Source organism: Filicampus tigris, chromosome 5 (genome assembly GCF_054856515.1).
Source record: "Filicampus tigris isolate MCC_2025a chromosome 5, RoL_Ftig_1.0, whole genome shotgun sequence".
Taxonomy (NCBI): Eukaryota; Metazoa; Chordata; class Actinopteri; order Syngnathiformes; family Syngnathidae; genus Filicampus; species Filicampus tigris.
The window spans coordinates 2,959,409-2,978,062 of record NC_141221.1 but is presented as its reverse complement, the minus strand read 5'-3'; the positions used below and the strand labels follow the sequence as shown (position 1 = coordinate 2,978,062).

General features: G+C 43.7%; 1 protein-coding gene across 3 annotated transcripts; it reads right to left on the bottom strand.

Moving 5' to 3' along the window:
• Positions 1–1,725: 1,725 nt before the first annotated feature.
• Positions 1,726–18,391, bottom strand: LOC147146882 (tRNA (32-2'-O)-methyltransferase regulator THADA). Of its 3 annotated transcripts, XM_086030868.1 has the most exons (31): positions 18,235–18,391; positions 17,969–18,140; positions 17,803–17,889; positions 17,708–17,735; positions 17,146–17,294; positions 16,941–17,063; positions 16,447–16,567; positions 16,127–16,269; positions 15,958–16,042; positions 15,744–15,880; positions 14,530–14,727; positions 13,741–14,458; positions 13,247–13,399; positions 12,283–12,392; positions 12,044–12,204; positions 11,179–11,342; positions 10,917–11,072; positions 10,683–10,834; positions 10,465–10,602; positions 9,007–9,111; positions 8,694–8,894; positions 8,431–8,581; positions 8,108–8,354; positions 7,347–7,583; positions 7,066–7,270; positions 6,770–6,958; positions 5,793–6,025; positions 5,543–5,701; positions 5,197–5,460; positions 4,917–5,119; positions 1,726–4,119 (listed from the first exon to the last, which is right to left on the bottom strand). In XM_086030868.1, the coding sequence occupies exons 1-31, from the start codon at positions 18,381–18,383 to the stop codon at positions 3,860–3,862; spliced, it is 5,598 nt and encodes a 1,865-aa protein (XP_085886994.1). In that variant the 5' UTR covers positions 18,384–18,391; the 3' UTR covers positions 1,726–3,859. The 3 variants fall into 3 exon arrangements, with proteins under 3 accessions (XP_085886994.1, XP_085886995.1, XP_085886996.1); XM_086030870.1 differs by lacking the exons at positions 1,726–4,119; positions 4,917–5,119 and having other exon boundaries at positions 5,261–5,429; XM_086030869.1 differs by lacking the exons at positions 17,708–17,735; positions 17,803–17,889; positions 17,969–18,140; positions 18,235–18,391 and having other exon boundaries at positions 16,430–16,567; positions 17,146–17,292.
• Positions 18,392–18,654: the final 263 nt, after the last annotated feature.

Below are 18,654 nucleotides of genomic sequence, written 5' to 3'. Positions count from 1 at the left end.
AATTGAGGAAAAATGTGAATTTTCCCGAGCGGGCGGTGTATTTCCGGGCCATGCAGTCGTGGCCCACCTCCAACTCCCTCATCACGATTACATTTCAGCGCGTGGTGGTCGCACGCGGTCACCAACTACGTCTCGGTGCACGACGATATGTTGACGACGACTTGTCAGCGCTGATCGGTGCTTTCGGACTAATGCAGTGCCCCATTAGAGCTTTATGCCTACACGTATGGCCTGGCTAGTTCTTCACGTCATTTCAAATCATTATTATATTTCGAGGTTACAAATGGTCAATCACACAATTTTCATACGTTTACTGTAAATATATTTACAGTACAATAATATTTCGAGGTTATGTATTTGCTTGCAATGAACTGTAATGTGCAGACGAGGCGCAAAAATCATGTGGTGTTTTTCTTTTTGAACCTGATTATTTTATATTTATGGCCAACAAATATTTACCACAATGACTTTACTGGTGCGTTACAGTGGACACGCGAAATGAGGGTGCTTTCCGATTTGCATACCTTAGCACTGAACCCTCGTCGTAAACCGAGGACCCCCATTACATGCACACATGCAGCCTGGAGAGAACAAACATGTCAGGTTCAATCACTCGTGTTTACCATTACTACGTTATACCTGTAGGACTACTTTTCATGTAACAACATAGCTTCCCTTCTGACCCACATTGGCTCATTGCTTTCCATTTATAATCCAAGTGCAGTTCTAGCTGGCACTAAGTAGGCGCTCATGTGTCCGCGTTCTTCCCCTGCAACTCACGAGGCCTGTTTTTCCACTGAGCCAGAAGGAGGACTGAGCAAAACAAAAAAGGAAAAAAAGAAGGAGGACTCCGCAGAAGACGAGAACTGGCAGCCCCCGTGCATATGTTCCCTAACATCCCTTTTCTTCGTCGGTGTGCATTGTTGGCAGTGCGCATAATGAGAACAGCCAACCCGTGACATGCTCAGCGTTCATCAGGCCAGCCTTTAAAACAGAAGCCAGTCACATTTTCCGACAACGACTTGTGCAAACACAGCAGCATCTGTATGCACTGCATTCAGCGGTGCAGGGTGGGGGCGTCCTGGGACCCTTTCCCAGCACGTGCAGAGGAATAACCGAAGCATGCCATCAACACAAACAGAACCCGTGGATATAAAGCACACAGCGCCATAGACTGCACATTTGAGTGTACTTGTTTGTGTTTCAATATCGGAACAAATGTGAGTTGGCTACAAAGTAACAGTGACCGCTTTATTGGAAGCTTAAAGAATTGCAGAAATAGCACCTCAGCAGTTCCCTGACAAATGGCATTGTACAGTAATTGCATATGGCTTCTTTGAGAGGAAGGATACGTTTATGACACAATGGAAAAACACCCCCTCGCGTTCCCAGTCCAGATGGTAAACATGTGCTTCAATGTGTGCACACAAACCCAATAAAAGCACCTACTTGGCATTGTTCCACGTCGCCATAGTCGGTCTCTTAACTAAACAGGAAGCAGGCAGGCCGTAGAGAGGTTGCAGAATCACATTCAGCAAAGACATTTTGGAACTTTACTTTCATAGTTTCCCAATGTTTCACAATTGTATTGTATATGCTTGAGAAACAAACAGCAAGGAACAGATGAACCCTCACATTGCGTTCCTTCTACTTGCCTACTTGTGGAGGAAGTTGAGAAGCCATCATTTGCGATTGTTCTTAGCGTCAAACTTTGGTCATAGAAAGTGTGAAAACAAAGACATCCTAGATGTAATGACTCACTTTTATTGAAAAAAAAAAGGAAATATTGTGATTCATCACTATGCGTCATTGTCAAAAAATATCATCTTGTTTGAAAAAAAAGGAACAACACGTCCTCTCTGTGTCTGTGAGTGAGTCATTTATCACACCCACCTCAGGAAGAAGCAGGAGGCAATGTGATGATGTAAGACTCTTCTCGTGTGTGGGTTGTCAACAAGTGAGCGCCCATCCTCGGTCAACTCAGAGCCGGTCCATCATCCAGCACTCTCATGCGGTTGGGGAAATGGACATTTATGTGGGCACGAGGCCTCTAATGGAGCACATAAACAACAGAGTATTCCCCGGCTTGGCACTCCTGATGCACTGCATGATGCTGAGAATGCTTACACATCGCAAACAAATATGGACACAAATGTTCTGGCACACAGGAAAGCGGTGAGCCCGGGCACCTGTGCCAAGGCTCAACACCGAGTTAAAGACTTTCAGAACTAGCAAAACACACAATTCATTCCACTGAGTAATTAAGGAAAACATTTGGGTTAGCATCACAAAGTGTGTTTTGTTATGTCATCAGTGCAGTACAGTACATTGAGAAGTCAATATAAAAATGTCTTTCCATAAAGATGAGGTCAAAGCAAACTTTTTTTTTTCCCAAGAATATGTTCCATGCAAGCCCACAAGGCATTCTGATAAATATTGCATTTGTGGAATAAGAGTTACTGCACTCGTTTTTAGCCAGCTCTGGAGGCGGCCATTTTGTCTTCTGTCGACCAGTGTTGTTTTTGGCAGGCATTCGAAATTTAGTCTAGTTTTAGTCGACAGAAACTCCCCAAAAATGTTTTAGTCTAGTTTTCGTAAATTTAGTCGGCGAAAATTCAAAAAGGTTCTAGTCTGTTTTAATTAAAAACAGGCATACAAGATTTCGTACATACATTACATACATTCAGGCATACATTTTTTAACTGATTCGTCAAAAAATGTAAGTAATTTGGTGGCTAACTGCATTTCTATGACTAAAAAGTCATTCAATATTGGTGAAATAAAAAAAAAATTGTGGATTTGCGTTTATTATTGTACACACACACACACCCCAACACGGACCAACCGGTCTGTGGTAGAAAAATGGTTAGGGACCACTGCCTTAATCTACTTTTAATATTTGACTTTACACACAACAAGCGAACGAATTTACATTAGCCTTGACGTTAGCTCAACCAAAAATAACTTATGCCTCAAGTCAGCCCATTTGCGCCACGAGTTACGTGGAAAACCTTAAGCACAATGAAATTGATCACAAGCCTATCGTTGAATAACAGAGTGCAAGTAAATGTATACAGTATATTAACAGGACGAGTTGGGACAAAAAAAATCAGCGTGGTGAGCCCTCAGATGTCGCTTGAGATTTGTCATTCTTTCCATTTGTGTGGCCAAGTTCACCGTTACCACTGTCTGCAGTGCATCGTGTTGTTCTTTCTGCTGGGTTGTACAGAAAGTATGTCCACATCTTTCCTTCGTTTCCGACCGCTAAGCCCATTTGCTGTCACTGTCGCCATGGTCCGTCAAAGCAAAGCGTGTCAGTGTGCGTGAGCCGAGGCCAATGACCGCAGACCTGTTCCTGTTTTCTTGTGCCGGTGTGCGCTCTGCGTGCGCTCTGCGTGCTGTCCCGGCGGTGGGCGTGCCCAAACGAGGATAGGTTGCAACAGCGTTGCAATTTTTTGAAAGACAGGATGTCATAAATTTTGAAGGTCTGACGGACCGCGCGCTAACAATTTCGGCCCGTCTCGTCACCGAAAATTCATGTACGTTCACGTCATGTTTTCGTCGTCAAAGGGCCACGTTTAGCTCGCCGTCGTCTCGTTATCGTCATGAAAAAAAAAGGGGCGCCAACGAAATATTTTCGTCATCGTCGACGAAAACAACACTTGCTGTCGACTGAAAATGACATCACAACTGCTCACAACGACCAATCACGGCTCAGATTCGGAAAACAGGGGTGGCCTATGTTTTCATTATTATTTTTTTTTTTTTTAGTCCATTCACTGTAGACGTGGTGCAGCAGCAGCAGGTGCACTGCTCATTCAAGTTGGAGCCCTACCTCAAATATCCACACGAAATTTCATCAGCTATCTTTGCTTATTATTGAGAGTCCGTGCTGTGGCAGTCCGGCAGCAGCAGATGCTAGAGAAGATCCCAAGTGGACACCTTGCTCACTTAGACGACTGCAAACATCCTTTAACGTCATCTGCAGGGCTGAAGGATCACAAAGGTGTTGCACACCGTCACAAGTTTTGGAAAGGTGGAGAAGAAAGGTGGCTCTTGTTAGCAAGCCGCAAAGGGTGCTGTGGAAGCGGGGGTCCGTGAGGAGTGTCAGCGTCTCAGCTAGAAAAGGAAAAACATTGCAACTCAGAGTTAATAACAGACAACATTAGTATAAAATACAGTACTTTTTGATTCGGCGAAAAAAAATAAAATAGAGATGCTGAAAGCGGAAGTCATCCCCAATATATTTTTTTTCAAGAATATGTTCGCAGCAGGCCCACTAGTTGAAACACGGCATTCTGATTCATTTTGCGTTTGTGGAATATATATTAATCTACTCGTTTTTAGCCGTCTCCGTGGGCGGCCATTTTGTCTTCTGTCGACTGGCAATGACATCACATCTGCTCACAACGACCAATCACGGCTGACCTGTTTTCTGAACCTGAGCCGTGATTGGTCCTTGTGAGCAGTTGTGATGTCATTTTCAGTCCACAGAAGACAAAATGGCCGCCCCCAACCAACGAGTGCATTTTTGCTGCTTAATTTATATTCCACAACTGAAAAATTAATCAGAATGACGTGTTTCACCTAGTGGGCCTGCTGGGAACATATTCTTGAAAAAAATACCTCTGGGTTGACTTCCACTTTGATATACTGTAAGACTGTCATATTAGAATCATCATTTAAAATGTTGTCATTGCTTTGATCTGCTGCGTCGTCTTGTTAAATGTCATCCTATAGAATAGCGAGTCTACTACTACAGTTGTGTTGATGAAAAATAATCCCAAATACCACACGATACAGTCGTGTGATATAACAAATGACTTTTCCAATGATAGAAACAAACATCAAAACATTATACATTTCGGACGCAACTTTCCCAACACTCGTTCTATGTAGACACACAAGTGGACTACCTGGTTGGAGGCCTTTGCAAAACGTGAGGTTGTCCAGCAGCAGCGCGGCGTTCTCCTCTGCCCAGGCGCCGAGGCGCTGCGCCGTTGCCGAAGATTCGGAGTGCTTTTCGGCCAGGAGCAGCAGGTAAGGCAACACATGCGCAGACATCACCGAAGGCTCAGCAAACACATTGGGGTCATCCTGCTCATAGAGGCTTCCACACCTGAGGAAGACACAAACGTAATGGTCAAAAAGCACCAGTCGAGACCATTCTCATGCCGAATCCGCGTCGCGACCCACCCGCCGTCTGCGATTTCACTGAGCACAGATCTCAGGTCGGAGCGGGGCACATGGCAGAGAAGCACCTCCAGTGTACCCGCTGTGTCCCAGCACTCCTCCACCAACAGATGGAGCAGAAGCGGTATAGCCAGGTTGACCTGCACGAGGTAGACGCTCCTCTGGGCTCCTCCTCTGGCGCGATGCAGCTTGGAGATGAAGCGGGCCGCTTTCATCCTCACCACTTGGCTTTGGTCCTGCAGCAAGTACAGGCCCGTGCTCAGCAATCTGCATGAGAAACATTTGACATTTGCCTCAAAGCGGCAGAAAAGCGTTCGTGGAAGACTGCGTGGACATCATCTGACAGTACTTGATCATGACCGTTGGAGAAATGGGATCGCGGCTCGTCAGGGGAAGGCCGGCCACGCACAGCGCTTCAGCACAGGATGTCCGAAGAACTTCAGCAGCATCGGGGGACCGATGAGTCTCCATTACGCCACACCAGCGTTGGATTAAAGAATTCTGAGAACTTTTTTTTTTTTTTTTTTTTTAAGGCAGGAAGATAAAGAAAGTCAGAGCTAAGCGGGGAGACAATGAAATGCGTAAAATTGGATTCTAACCACTGGGAAAGCAGGAGGCTTGCACCATGCAGAGCCTGGGACAAGAACTCCGACCCGCCTCTCTGATCCTCAAGGTCCCTCAATAACAAATCCAGAATCTCCGGAAGAACAGACTCCTCAAGTGGGACTGGTGGAAGGGGAGGATCCACCGTGGCCGTCACTGCTACGAAGGCTGCGAGGTGGGCCCTGCGGTACTCCCCAATGGGGCTCAACAGTGCCTCCCTCAAACTGGACTGGAAGAGCAATGAACTTTACTATGACGCTTTCCTTCAGTTTGATATGTTTTTCTACAAGTAATTAAAGTGCCTGATTCCTAAGCTATACTTCCTGAGCATCTTGCCTTTTTTGAAGAAAAGCTCAATTAAGAGTGTAGGTGCTAGAGAGAGTGAATATGTTGTAAAATGTTTCTCTCTGCTCAAGATAAAAGAGTATACACCCAACAGATTTGTTAAAAAAAAAAAAAAAAAAAACATTTTTGCCACCTGTTTTCCGAGTTTGGTCACGTGACGTTCGCAAGCCGAGCCGTGATTAGTTGTTAACCTGCGCCCCGAGCAACTTAAATATTTGTATAATATTTGGGTGTCGCAATACGTATCGGATCGCAACCCAAGTATCGGGATCCGTATCGGATCAAGACAAAAGTGTATCGTCCCAGCCCTACAAATGACAGTTTTAAAACTGCATTTTAGCTTTACTGGGGCTTGTGCCCAAAATCCACATTTGCTATTCGTTTACCGTCTAACCGGCGAACCCCAAATCAACTCGAACTGATTTGGACTTTTATTTGACCATTGCAGTAAAACATGTTATAGTTCAAAATTTTTTTTAAAAATCCTGTTTTATTATAATGGAAAATTGATTTTACCAAGGCTCAAATTCACTTTTTTCAAAACATATCGTGTGGGCCTCACAATGTGCTCTTCGCTATACATGATGTTGCAAGACAGCTTATTAAAAGTTTTCAGCTTGTAACTCACCTGCAGCATATTCTGGATCAATTCTTTCAAGTGGGTGTTCAGTGAAGCATGGTCCTCCACCAGCCACGTGATCAACGCCAGTCTCAGCTCACAGCCCCCAGCTCCGAACGTTTCCAAGAGGTCACGCCCCCACTTGGGGTCGGTGCAGAGCAACTGGATGGCTCGTTGATAGAAGGAAGGCAAGCCAACCTGAAATGAAGGAAATAACCGTCAATGTCCAAACACAAGTTTTGCAGTTCGAATGTAATGCATCATGAATGTGTAAAAAAAAAACACCTCACGATAGTATCACACACCTGAAGCCCCTGCTGGGGTGTACGTAGCTCACGTATGAGAACGTCAAAGACCTTTGAGAGAAAAGCCTCGCAGCAAAATCTTCTCAGTGACGCCACAATGGCAATATATGCTGCTCTCACCAGGGGGCAGCGCTGAGCATCTGTGGCAAGCCACACCGATGCCTCCACGGCACTCACCACCTCATGAAACTCTGCTGCAGGCACACTGCGGAGACGGACGAGCCAGGGAGTCAAAGCCTGAAGGATCTGGTGAATGAATAAGGCCGAGTTGAATGACTCACCGGTCTTTGCCAAGAATTCTGTCCAGGAGAGCTTTAATGTGCAGCAGTTGCCCGTGGAGCCAGTTGTGCGAGCAGCGCTCCGGTGCGCGGGGCAATCGGGCCGTCAGATTGATGAGGATGTTCATGTACTCTGAGGGGGGCGTCATGGCGACCAGTGCCTTGGAGGCCATCACTCTCACACCGTAAATAGGACTGGCACACAGCTGGAGGAAAGGAGGCAGGAAGTCTGCCAAGATTCTGAACAGATAAAAGGAGAGAAAACAGTAAGTTGCCTCACAAAAAGAATGTTTTTTTTCTTTATAAGGTTTTTGTTTACCTAATCAATCCAAACACAGCTAATGAGCGACGCCGAAAGTAACACTATTAAAAGGTTTGTTTACCAATTGCTATTGTAAGGCCACATTTGATACAACATTGAAATTGAAACTTTGGAGTGGTGCAGAACTGTGGTGTGTGTGAGGATCTTATTAATGAGGGGGGCGGGGGGGGTGATTACTAACAGTTCTCAGTATGATGCAGTGCAGTTCTACATACGACACTGACGATTGCAACAACAAATACACACCATCGAATTAACACTGACAGTAAGAGTGTCAATCAAAACTGTGCATCATTATATCATATTTACGAGAGGAGGAATTTTTACTTCTTGCCGTTTGTGCATTATATCATGGACGCTTATCTAACGAAGCATGCCAGCGAGTGGACAACTAAGCCTGCCATACGCTTTGACCTTGCGATGTTGACTAGTTTAACCTTACTCTGTTGAGTTCTGGACGCCAGGCTGCAGTTGGGATAAAAGAGTAAGAATCGGGTAGAGTGATGGCCGAAGGCGGAGCCTGGCCTCCTCAGGTAGACACTGAAGGTCACGAGCTGCCTCTCGGAGCTCCTCCAGCAGGAAGGGTTGGAGCGTGCTGTAGTGGTGGAAGAATGCGTGGGGGGACATGCCATATTTAGTCCCACCCTCGCTGCTGGGCCTCTGACCGAGCATCCGCGAGCAAAGGGAACCTGGCGAACACATTTCGCGTGAGTAGGCCGAGAGTCACACAGCAACCAGGTAAGGAGTAATGCGCTTGTGCCCTACTGTAAAGCTGCAGGGCTGCATTCCTCATGGCCCAGCAGGGAGAACTGAGCAGAGTGAGAGCCAAAATGGCTACACTTGGCGCAAAGTGGAGAATGGCGACACCCAGGCCAGACCCGCGTACCAGAGCCTGCAGCGTGTGAACAGCACAAACCTGTGATGGACAAAAGAAGCGTCACACACACACACACACACACGTGAACGCATCCTGATCCCACCAATGATTTGTTTTTGTAGTCAGAAAAGACTGCGCTATTATTGTGCACCTGTGGCAGGTCCAATGTCTGGTCCCAGTTTTCAGGAAGTGGGATTCTAGCTGTGTCCAGTAAGGTTTGCATGCAATGTGCTAGGAGCGGCCGTGCTTTACTGGTCTCCTCGGCGGACACGACACACAGGATGAGCATAGGTAACCCTGCGGCCCGGCGTGTTACAGAGGTACGGCTAGGAGACTGCACAACTAGTAATGCCTGAGGACAATACGGGAGAGGCATAGAGATAGAGAAACACATCCCATGAGGAAGCAAGAATCTTCTACATGTATTCATACAGCATAAATGTGAGAATGTGAAAACAATTCACTTGTTGAAGCATGTGAGATGGGATGTCCCTCAGCTCAGGTTCACTTCTGCTGAGCAGAGCTGTACAGTATCTGGTGAAGCCCACACAACATCCCTCTACTGCCCCCTAGCGAGGAAAGAGGATATGGATTATTTACATTCACGTGGGTATTTTAAAAATGTAAGAAAGAAAGAAAAACTGCCGGTTACGGAAAGGTGGGAATTACTGCCTGCAACTTTACAAAATAAACATTTCCGTTTGGGGGCTTTTCACTTTCGAAAAACTTTCGTTGCTCCTGATACTGTATCCTCCGTGGGTGAAGGAAGAGTTACGGTAGTGTGGACGGCTTTAAGTGCCTTGCTGGTGGAAAAACGCTAAACAAGTGGAAGTCCATTTACCCAATAAAGGTTTGCTTATTGAGATTTTCTGTTTAGTAATTATTATGAGAAACTCTTCTAAAGTGCTACCTGCATGCATAAAGACCATGTCATTAGTTTGGGTAGAGACTATTCTGGGCCATGTTTTTTTTTTTCTTCAATTTTTAACCTGTGATTTTTGAAAAATTTTTTTAGTTTTAATTTGTGATTTTTTTAACATAGAAACCATACAGGCATCTATCTCGAGTTAAGCACAAAATTATTCATACACAGGCCAACTTTTGAGATGATCTTTTGTCATGATCCTTTAGAATTATTTCATCTAAATTGTTAGATAGCATCAGGGAAACAGACATGTTTTTCACAATTTTAGAGGCAATAAAAAACATTTTATCATGAGTAACTTTGAAGTCTCCAAATACTTTTTTTCTGTTTTCCAATCCGAAGATACATATACATCACGTCTAATAAAACTTGAGCAAAGACACGGGGGGTGCACGGGCCCACCCAGTGAGATTCATGAAAAATAAACAAATAAATAATTTATTTCTTAATTTGCGTTTTGTTGTGTTTTTTATTATGTTGAATATTAAGAATGCCATAATTGTGATTCATGAAAAATAAATAAATAATTTATTTCTTAATTTGCGTTTTGTTGTGTTTTTTATTATATTGAATATTAAGAATGGCATAATTGTGGTTGTCTAAGGAAGATCTGAAATTCATATTATTCAGTTTGTCATTTTATTTGAATATGCGGTGTGTCGGGGCAGGGGGATTGTGCTCAGTGAGAGAAATATTCTGGCCCACCCGTTAGCCACCTTCTGGCTGCATGATAGGAATCTTTTCAGGCTTGACTACATATACAATTGCACCCAAAATTAGTCACACCCCAGTCTAAATTATTTACTTGAATTGATTTTCAAAACGTTTCAAAACTTTCAAAAGATGACAACGTCTGTTTGTCCGCTAAAATTGGTCGTGTTGCGAAATTCCATGGCCCCAGTGCAAAGAAATACAATTTGCAATGATTACAGCATTTTGACCGCAACGGAGGAAGAGAACGCGACATAACGAGGACTTGATAAACACTTGAACCTACCCAGTGACGGCATTTGAGGAGAATATTTCGAAAAATATCTGATGCTGTTCCTAGCTGTTGCTTTGTTAAAAAGCATGTGTCAGGCTTGGATTCAGAGAGAATCCTCTCCACAAGAGATCCTAAAAGGATCCCTGTTTCCTAACGAGAAAGACAGAAAAACACATGTGTATCTAATAGAAGTATTCAAATGTGAAACTAGCACGAGGTTGTGTTGGTACCTTAAGTGACACCCAGCAGCAGGTGAGAACAAGGCTGTGCTCTTCGGACAACAAGACGCACTCCTTTCCGCCAGCGGCTTGGTTTTCTTCAGCCGCGTGGGCTATCAGAGAGCTGATGGCGTTCCCCATATCACAGAAAGAAGGGGGGGCCTCTAAGAGACAAATCGTTTTAGACGGTATAGTGCGCCTTATCCTTCAAATTAAACTCAAACCAGCACTTTTAATGAAGACTACCACTTTCGGTATCCTGCTGTCCGTGCATTGTGCCGAGCAGGAGCAGCGAAATGTCCTTCAGCAGACTCAGCAGATCAGCGGTCAGAGTAGGACCAAGTGAATCACAGATGCTGCATGTGTCCTCCAACAAACATTTCTGTAGGGCGCTCAGAACTCCTGAAATCGAAATCATGACCGATAAATTTTTTTTTTTTTTTTTTTTTTTTTTTTAAATGGAGAAAAGGATGAAACTGTGTCCAACCTTTACAGACTCTAGACTCACCGTGCATAGGCTTGGTTCTGGCAGAAAGCATTACATCTGCCTTGGCTGTGAGGTAGTGATCCTCAAGCTCCTTCAGAAGGAACCTAACAAAACTGGAGGCCTTTATGTTATGTACACTGGCACCGATGTCACTGTTTAGTTGGCATTCAGGGGGGCCTTGCCATCTAAAAAAAAAAAAAAACCAGTTGATAACTACCAATCTAAAGTACTGTCCACATTCTGAGGGAGGGACAAGCAAAAGTTACATCAGGAGTATCCACTCATGGGCCACAACTAACGACATCCAATATAAGAGATTTCTAAATGACACATTCAGACATGTATTTAACAATATGTTTATTGTTGTGGTTGTAGTTTGCAGTTGTGTGGAACTGCAGTGCAATCTACTGAGAGTTGTGTTTAATCTTTTTCTCAAGGCCGGTAGAATTGATTTACCCTTAACAAAAAGGAGGCTCAAAGGGCTTTACAAGGCCACAGTTGACAAATACTAAAGACATGCCCTGATCTAAAGTCTCCCAAGAAGGCAAGGGAAAACTCAAAAACCGAAGGGAGCACTTCTAGGCTGCAACGGATGCTGAGTGGGAAATATTTAACATATCATGTGGTGCTATACAATGTTAACTAGAACAGCGTGGAAAGGCCATTTCGTTAATTAGCTACATGAGAAGGGCAAGAGAAAGGATGATACAGCACTGTTCTACACCACAAACTAAAGCTACACAATAACATAAATTGCGAATTGAATATCTTGCGAGCAGTCTCGAAAGACGGTCGGATGGCGGCAGAATTTTGATACATGTCCTGTGTCGGATTGTCATGATACGGAGCAGGTCAACAGAATAACGCGCTTGGTGGTTTGACGTACTTGTGACGGAGGACCTTCATCATCAGCGCCCCCATCTGAGCCTGCTGGACCCGGGGACTGCAAAGAAGGCGCTCGGTACGAGCGAGCAGAGCCGCGGCGACATCGGCGGGCAGGACGGGAGGGAAAAACCTCACCAATAATGCCGTGGACAGTTCGCGAATCTGAAAAAGCAAACATTTCATTTCATTTCTCGCCTTCAACTGAGGAACAGTATGCAAATGGGGCTTGGGCAGCTCTACTTCATTCGTGGAATCTCCTAAACAGCTGATGAGAAGCAGCAGTTTTTCTCTGGAGAAGAAGTCCCACTGTCCTCTCGACCTGGCACAGCTAACGAGACATCCCATGTTCACTGGAGAAAACAAATCAAGGGGACAGAAGTAGAAAATACCGGAATAGGGATGAAGCCATTCCGTGTTTACCAATAAACCAAAATAAACCATCAAGCGGTTAGTATATTATTGCAAATTTGAATTCTCTTTACCTTTGACGTTTGTTGTTTTCACAGCTTCTTTTAACTCAAGCTAAAGAGCGAGCGAGGGTGCAATTAAGCGCGAGGCACTGGCGAGAGTTGGTTATGACTATGTGATAGGCCGGTCGCAAACAAATCTTTTTGTAATCCAGTAACCTATCGAATTATTCCATCAATTACTCTGGACTTAATCTGACGTCAGCCCTGGATCGACAGAGTGCTCCCCTGTACTGTCGTTAGACAGACAGACGGATGATTGAAAGATAGATTAGATAGATAGATAGATTAGATAGGATAGATAGATTAGATGGATAGATTAGATTTAGATAGATTAGATATAGATAGATAGATTCGATATAGACAGATTGGATAGATAGATTGGATAGATAGATTAGATAGAGATAGAGATAGAGATAGAGATAGAGAGATAGAGAGATAGAGAGATAGAGAGATAGATAGATAGATAGATAGATAGATAGATAGATAGATAGATAGATAGATAGATAGATAGATAGATAGATAGAGAGATAGAGAGATAGATAGATAGATAGATAGATAGATAGATAGATAGATAGATAGAGAGATAGAGAGATAGATAGATAGATAGATAGAGAGATAGAGAGATAGATAGATAGATAGATAGATAGATAGAGAGATAGATATCTTATTGATACCGTGGAGCATGAGGAAAGTAACGTTTAATAATACCGCCACATCACAGTGCCCATGCTCACCGGGTGGTTGTCCCTTCTTCTTGTCGGGGCTCCATGTGTCGGTGCAGGTCTCCAGCAGTGCAGAAAGTAACAGTAAGACAGTTTTCTTTCTCTGGTAACTGTGATCTGGTGTCAAATTGCAGCATATCAGTTGGCTCAACCAGTCTACAAAACCTATGACGAATATAAAAAAAAAATATATATATACAGTATGTATATCAACAACCTGGACCCAATATAATACAAGACTTGCATTAAATACATGTAACACTGTGGTACATTCATTTCAGTTTGCAAAGACTTGAAGGAATTCAACTGACATCTATTTGCCTTCATGTTAATAATTAAATTAAGTAGATAAATGAAACTTTCAACTAAGATAAAAAAAAAAAAAAAAAAAGACAATAATTCACTCAAAACATAACATTGTTGTTTTTGTAAGAAGGAGGCACGAGACAGCTCAGTAGATATTGATGGCTTGCAAAGCACCATCTAACAAACAACAAACACCTCACCTATTCCCAGCGCTAGTATTTCCTGTGAGCGGTCCATCCGGCTGCCGTCCCCCTTGCCCTTTTGTCGCTTGACGTGCGCCAAGCAGCCATCTCTGATCCGAACCAAAAATCTCCTCGCTGCCGCCTGAAAATGTTGTCGAAAAAGCGACGACTCCGAGTTTAAGTTCTGAGGAATGAAGGTCCTCATTATTGACATTTCTTCTGGCGTTGGAATCTCTTTGGTCTTGGGGCTGCAACACAGCAGGTTGAGAGCGGCAAGTCGAACTTTGTCATCTGCAGAGCCCAGGGCTAGTTGGAGGATTTTCAGGGTACAGCTCCCCTGCAGAACCCAGGCAGAGCTCCCAGTCACCGCCCGGTAGCTACTCATGACGAATGCCCAGGCACAGAGGTGGCTTGGTGAGAACGGGTCCAGGGAGGCCAGCAGAGGCTCCACAGCAGAGGGGAAGACTTGGAAGGTGCAGGGCAGCAAGTGTGTTGAGCTGTTGCTTTGAAGAATAACAACATGTGAGGTGAGTGCCTCAAGAAGGACGGGAAGCCACCGCTCTGCCCACTTATTGCCCAGATCTGACTCCGATAGCGACTTCGGAGAGACACCGCAAAGCTCTCTTCTCTGCTGCTGGATCAGGCACTTGTAAAGTTCCGACCCGCATGGAGACAGGTGATCGCTTGACATGCACTTCAGGAGGTGATTTGGCATTTCAGCGTAGTGATCCAGCACCTGCTCGATACAGGGGTCGTGTGCGTTAAACCGCAGCGTAACATTTACGCTGCAAAAGCGTTCATGCTCACCGTGTCAGTCCCCAAATATGGAAGCAGAGTACAGAGGCGATGGTACTTGGCTTTGGATTCCCATGGCAGTTGGATAATTCGATGCAGCAGAGTCAAATAAAGAGGCTTCTCCTCGTGGCCAAACTGCTCACAGTCCATGTCGTAGACGTCCAACAGCAAGCTAAAGGTAGCACGGGCACAGTCGGACACGCCTTCCACCTAACAGTGCACATGAAGACAAGTGTCTATAACAACAACAAAAAAATCATATATTACACTCCTCAATGAGTGTACACAGACACACCTTTTCATCAGTGAAGCCACCAACAGATGTTGAACTAGACTTGTACTTTTTGAGGTGGTACTTGGTGTAAAAGGTGGTGTATATAGTAGGGATAGACCGATTATCGTCCGGGCCGATTATCGGCACCGATATTTGGCTTTTTGACGAATATCGGCATCAGCATTTTTTAAAACTCTGCTGGCCGATAATAAATCAATTTGAAACTGTGGAAATCAAAACTAAGATATGTGAAAGTTTAACATTTGTGTCATGTTGAAATTTTCATTGACTGTAGAAAACTACATGGAGCTATTGTTCAAGTTTTCCTTGATCCTTTTTGTAACATGCTGAGAATCCTGGGCGCTCCCTGAACTTTTTGTTAACATTTTATAACAGAGATGTATACAGTGAAAAACTTATTGTAATAATGATTACAAAAAAAAAAATCACCATTATGCAAACCTGAAAAATTGTTCAATAAATATGCTTAAAGACACTACAACAAAAGTTAAGAGTAAATTTTCTTTTGATTTTGGTGCCAATATTTTCCTCTTTCACTGATAATGAATATCGGCTCCAAATATCGGTTATCGGCCCCCTTGACTACTAATAATCGGTATCGGTAGCATATCGGTCTTTTTAGTCATTATATAGGTTTTACTTTCGTGTATTTCCATATGATGCAGTTCAGTTCTACACCACTAAAGGTCGACTACAGTTATAAACATATTGTTCAAATAATACCTCTCTGATAGTGTCAATCCAAATTGAGCGTTAATACAGTTGATACCATTCTTGGGTCTCAATAGATTTTGCGGTTTTAGATGTCCAAAAAATGCAATGATTTTATAGATATGTAAAGAAAATCAATATTAACTTCATCACTAAAATTAAATACGAAATGGACACTAAAAATAATATAAAACTATACCAATAAAGCAGTCGAACTCACTGGACTTTCAGCACTGGTCCAAATAATGGAAATGAGCTTTTGCTGCAGGTTGCTACCATCAGGCAGAAAACGGCCACCCGTCATCTTCCAGATATCAGGCACACATTCTTTGACCTTCTTCAGCCACAGTGTGAACACTGCAACCACGTGTCATATTTGAACAGGTGATTTTTACATGGGAGCACGTGGAAAAAAATGTCTTGATACGACTCACCCTCGAAGGCAAGGTAGTGGCAATTGAGCTTCTCCTCACACAAATCATACAGCAGAGGAAACAAAGCATCCAGCAGTAAGCTGCCCTGCAAAGACAACTAAGTGTCATTTGGTAAATCGAGTCAACATGTCTGTCAGTTTATGTCAATCATGCTGGCCTACATATTTACCTGTGTGCCCTCTGCATAGGAACTGAGCAATATGTGACTTTGACAGCATGTCAGGAGGCCCCTGCTCATTGCCAGCTGACCCATTCCGCCCACAGTGGGGAAACACTGCACCTGATGGGCCCCCACACTCAGCAGCGACGGCTCTTGAGAAACAAAACTTTGTTAGAAGCCTCTGAGAAGTCGCGCGCATGTGTAGAATTTCAAGTTAAGATTTATACACACACACAAAAAAAAAAAAAAAGGAATGAATTTTACAGCGTCTCTTCATCTCCACACAGCTCGTCCAAATAGTATTTGATTTACCGGCAGTGATACTGTACCTGAAGGAGAGCTCTGTAAAAGACCCCAGGCAGCTGCCGCACCTGCGCTGTTGTCCGATGCCGTGTTGATGAGCATGGCCACGGTGGTCCCCGCCAAGAGGCGAGTGTCTCTGTTGCTGCTCTGTGGGGCACAAATGACTGTGAAGGAACCAGCGCATATAGTACACAAACTGGACCCTTCATTAGTTTTCACTCGCATAATCTAATGAGATCCAATGCAAGTGCTGCACTAAATCAATTTTACTGACACTCGGAGAGGTATTCACTTAACAATCCAGTTATTACTGAGGTGGAAATGTGCAGTGGTGCATGATTGCGCTGCATCCCACTGAGTGATGTTTCTAACGCACGGCCACTCTCATGTAGCCAAATAGTATGAATCCTACACCACTGAAAACTACAAAGACAACGACGAAAACAATATACAACAGACTTTCACAACACTTTGTCAAGGGTGTGAAGATAGGTCAAGGAAGAAGACACTCATAACAAACCTGTCCAAAGATTATTTCTGTGAGAGCCTGCAAGATTTTCCGTATGGCTGGGCTCCTCTCGTTTTTGTCCCATATTGCAAAAGACACCTCACTGGACAATAACTGAAATATCTGAAGGCAAACCTGTAGAGATCACATATTGGGGACAAGTTGACAAGCTGTGATGGAGGTCATGGATTCTGCACATTTCCTACAGTGGACTAACCTTAACAGCCATGTAACATAGCTGCCCATCCCGCAGGGAGTCTTGTTGCAGTATTGAAGGGAAGAACTTGGCCAATTTGTTTACGAAGGAAGGCCAGAGTTCCCGCCATGCATCACGGCCCACAAAGCTAACCTCCAGGAACATGCAAGCTAAATGTGTCGACACAAGATAGCATTATGACCACTTGTTCACTCGAATGTGATCTAAGAATTATGTCAAACATTCTGTCTCTACAAAGATACTGGTAATAATGTTCAGTTTTAGTTTGAGTGACTATACTAAGAACAGCTCTCAGTATGATGCTTTTAATTCGGCAAAATAATTGGAATTTCGTCTTACCAGTCTTTTATTTACTCTGTAGCCTACAACTACTTAAAACAAAGCGTAGCGACTCCGGCAGCTCTACATGACTATAAACTACAATGAAAATAAAACACATTGATAAAATTGAACAACAGCAGAATGTATTCTGTTTACGATCCTGTTTGTGCATATGTACCAGTGTACCACTAATACTGCATATAATATGCCAGGAAAGTGTACCAACATAGTGAACACAAACCTCTCTGAAGGTCTTCATGAGAGAATATCTGGAAAAATAAGAGTGTCAGCATTATCTTGCTGCAGCTTTTTTGAACTGAGAATGTTCCTGTGTACCTGCTCAGAGTGAACTATAGAGCTCAAACAGATGTGGATCTCTCCAAACACCAGCTGATGATCCATCTTCGCCAGATGCTGCAACATCTGGAGAGAAACAGAAAGCATCAAATGAGACGACACCTGACTTTGAGCAGTAAGAAGACTGCATACTGCGAGAGCCGACCTGGTCCACTTTTCTACATGCTGTGGATATGTGGACCATCTGAAGCTGCAAGGAGACGAGAAGTCTAACCAGAAGCTCAAAGTGCTCACGCTTCAGGGCATGTAGCTCCACAGTCTTCAATAGTTGGATAGCCTCTTGCAAACTGCGCTCCTTGCTCCTTTTAACATCGCTCCTGTTCATACAATGCAAATACAAAAAATGAATACCATCCACATGGCTGAGAATGGTCTCTTGACAAAAACAAACAAACAAACAAACAAACAAACCTGGAGCACTCCGAAAGTTTATCCAAAAGGCGCTCGAGTTTCCGGCTTCCATTTGCGTACGTTGGGTCCTCGGCGATGACACAGTTTTGCAGACTTGTCAGTAGTTCATCAAAAGACATCATTGCCACCGTCACATTCATAGCACACATGGGACAGCGACACAACTCATTCGGTACTACTTCTACTACCAGTTAGAAAGCTGTCATTCTGGATTTACAGTAACCTACTGCCACCTGGTGGACGGGGTGCGCAGCTTCTCTTACTTGTACCAAGCCCAAACACACGGATAGAATGGTAGATACACTGATAGAACTACAAACTACAAGTGAAACATTACAGCACTACAACTAAAACAATAAAGATGTGTCAGTAAAAACTGCAAATGATCTTTTATGGTCATAACATTTTTATTTTGCATTG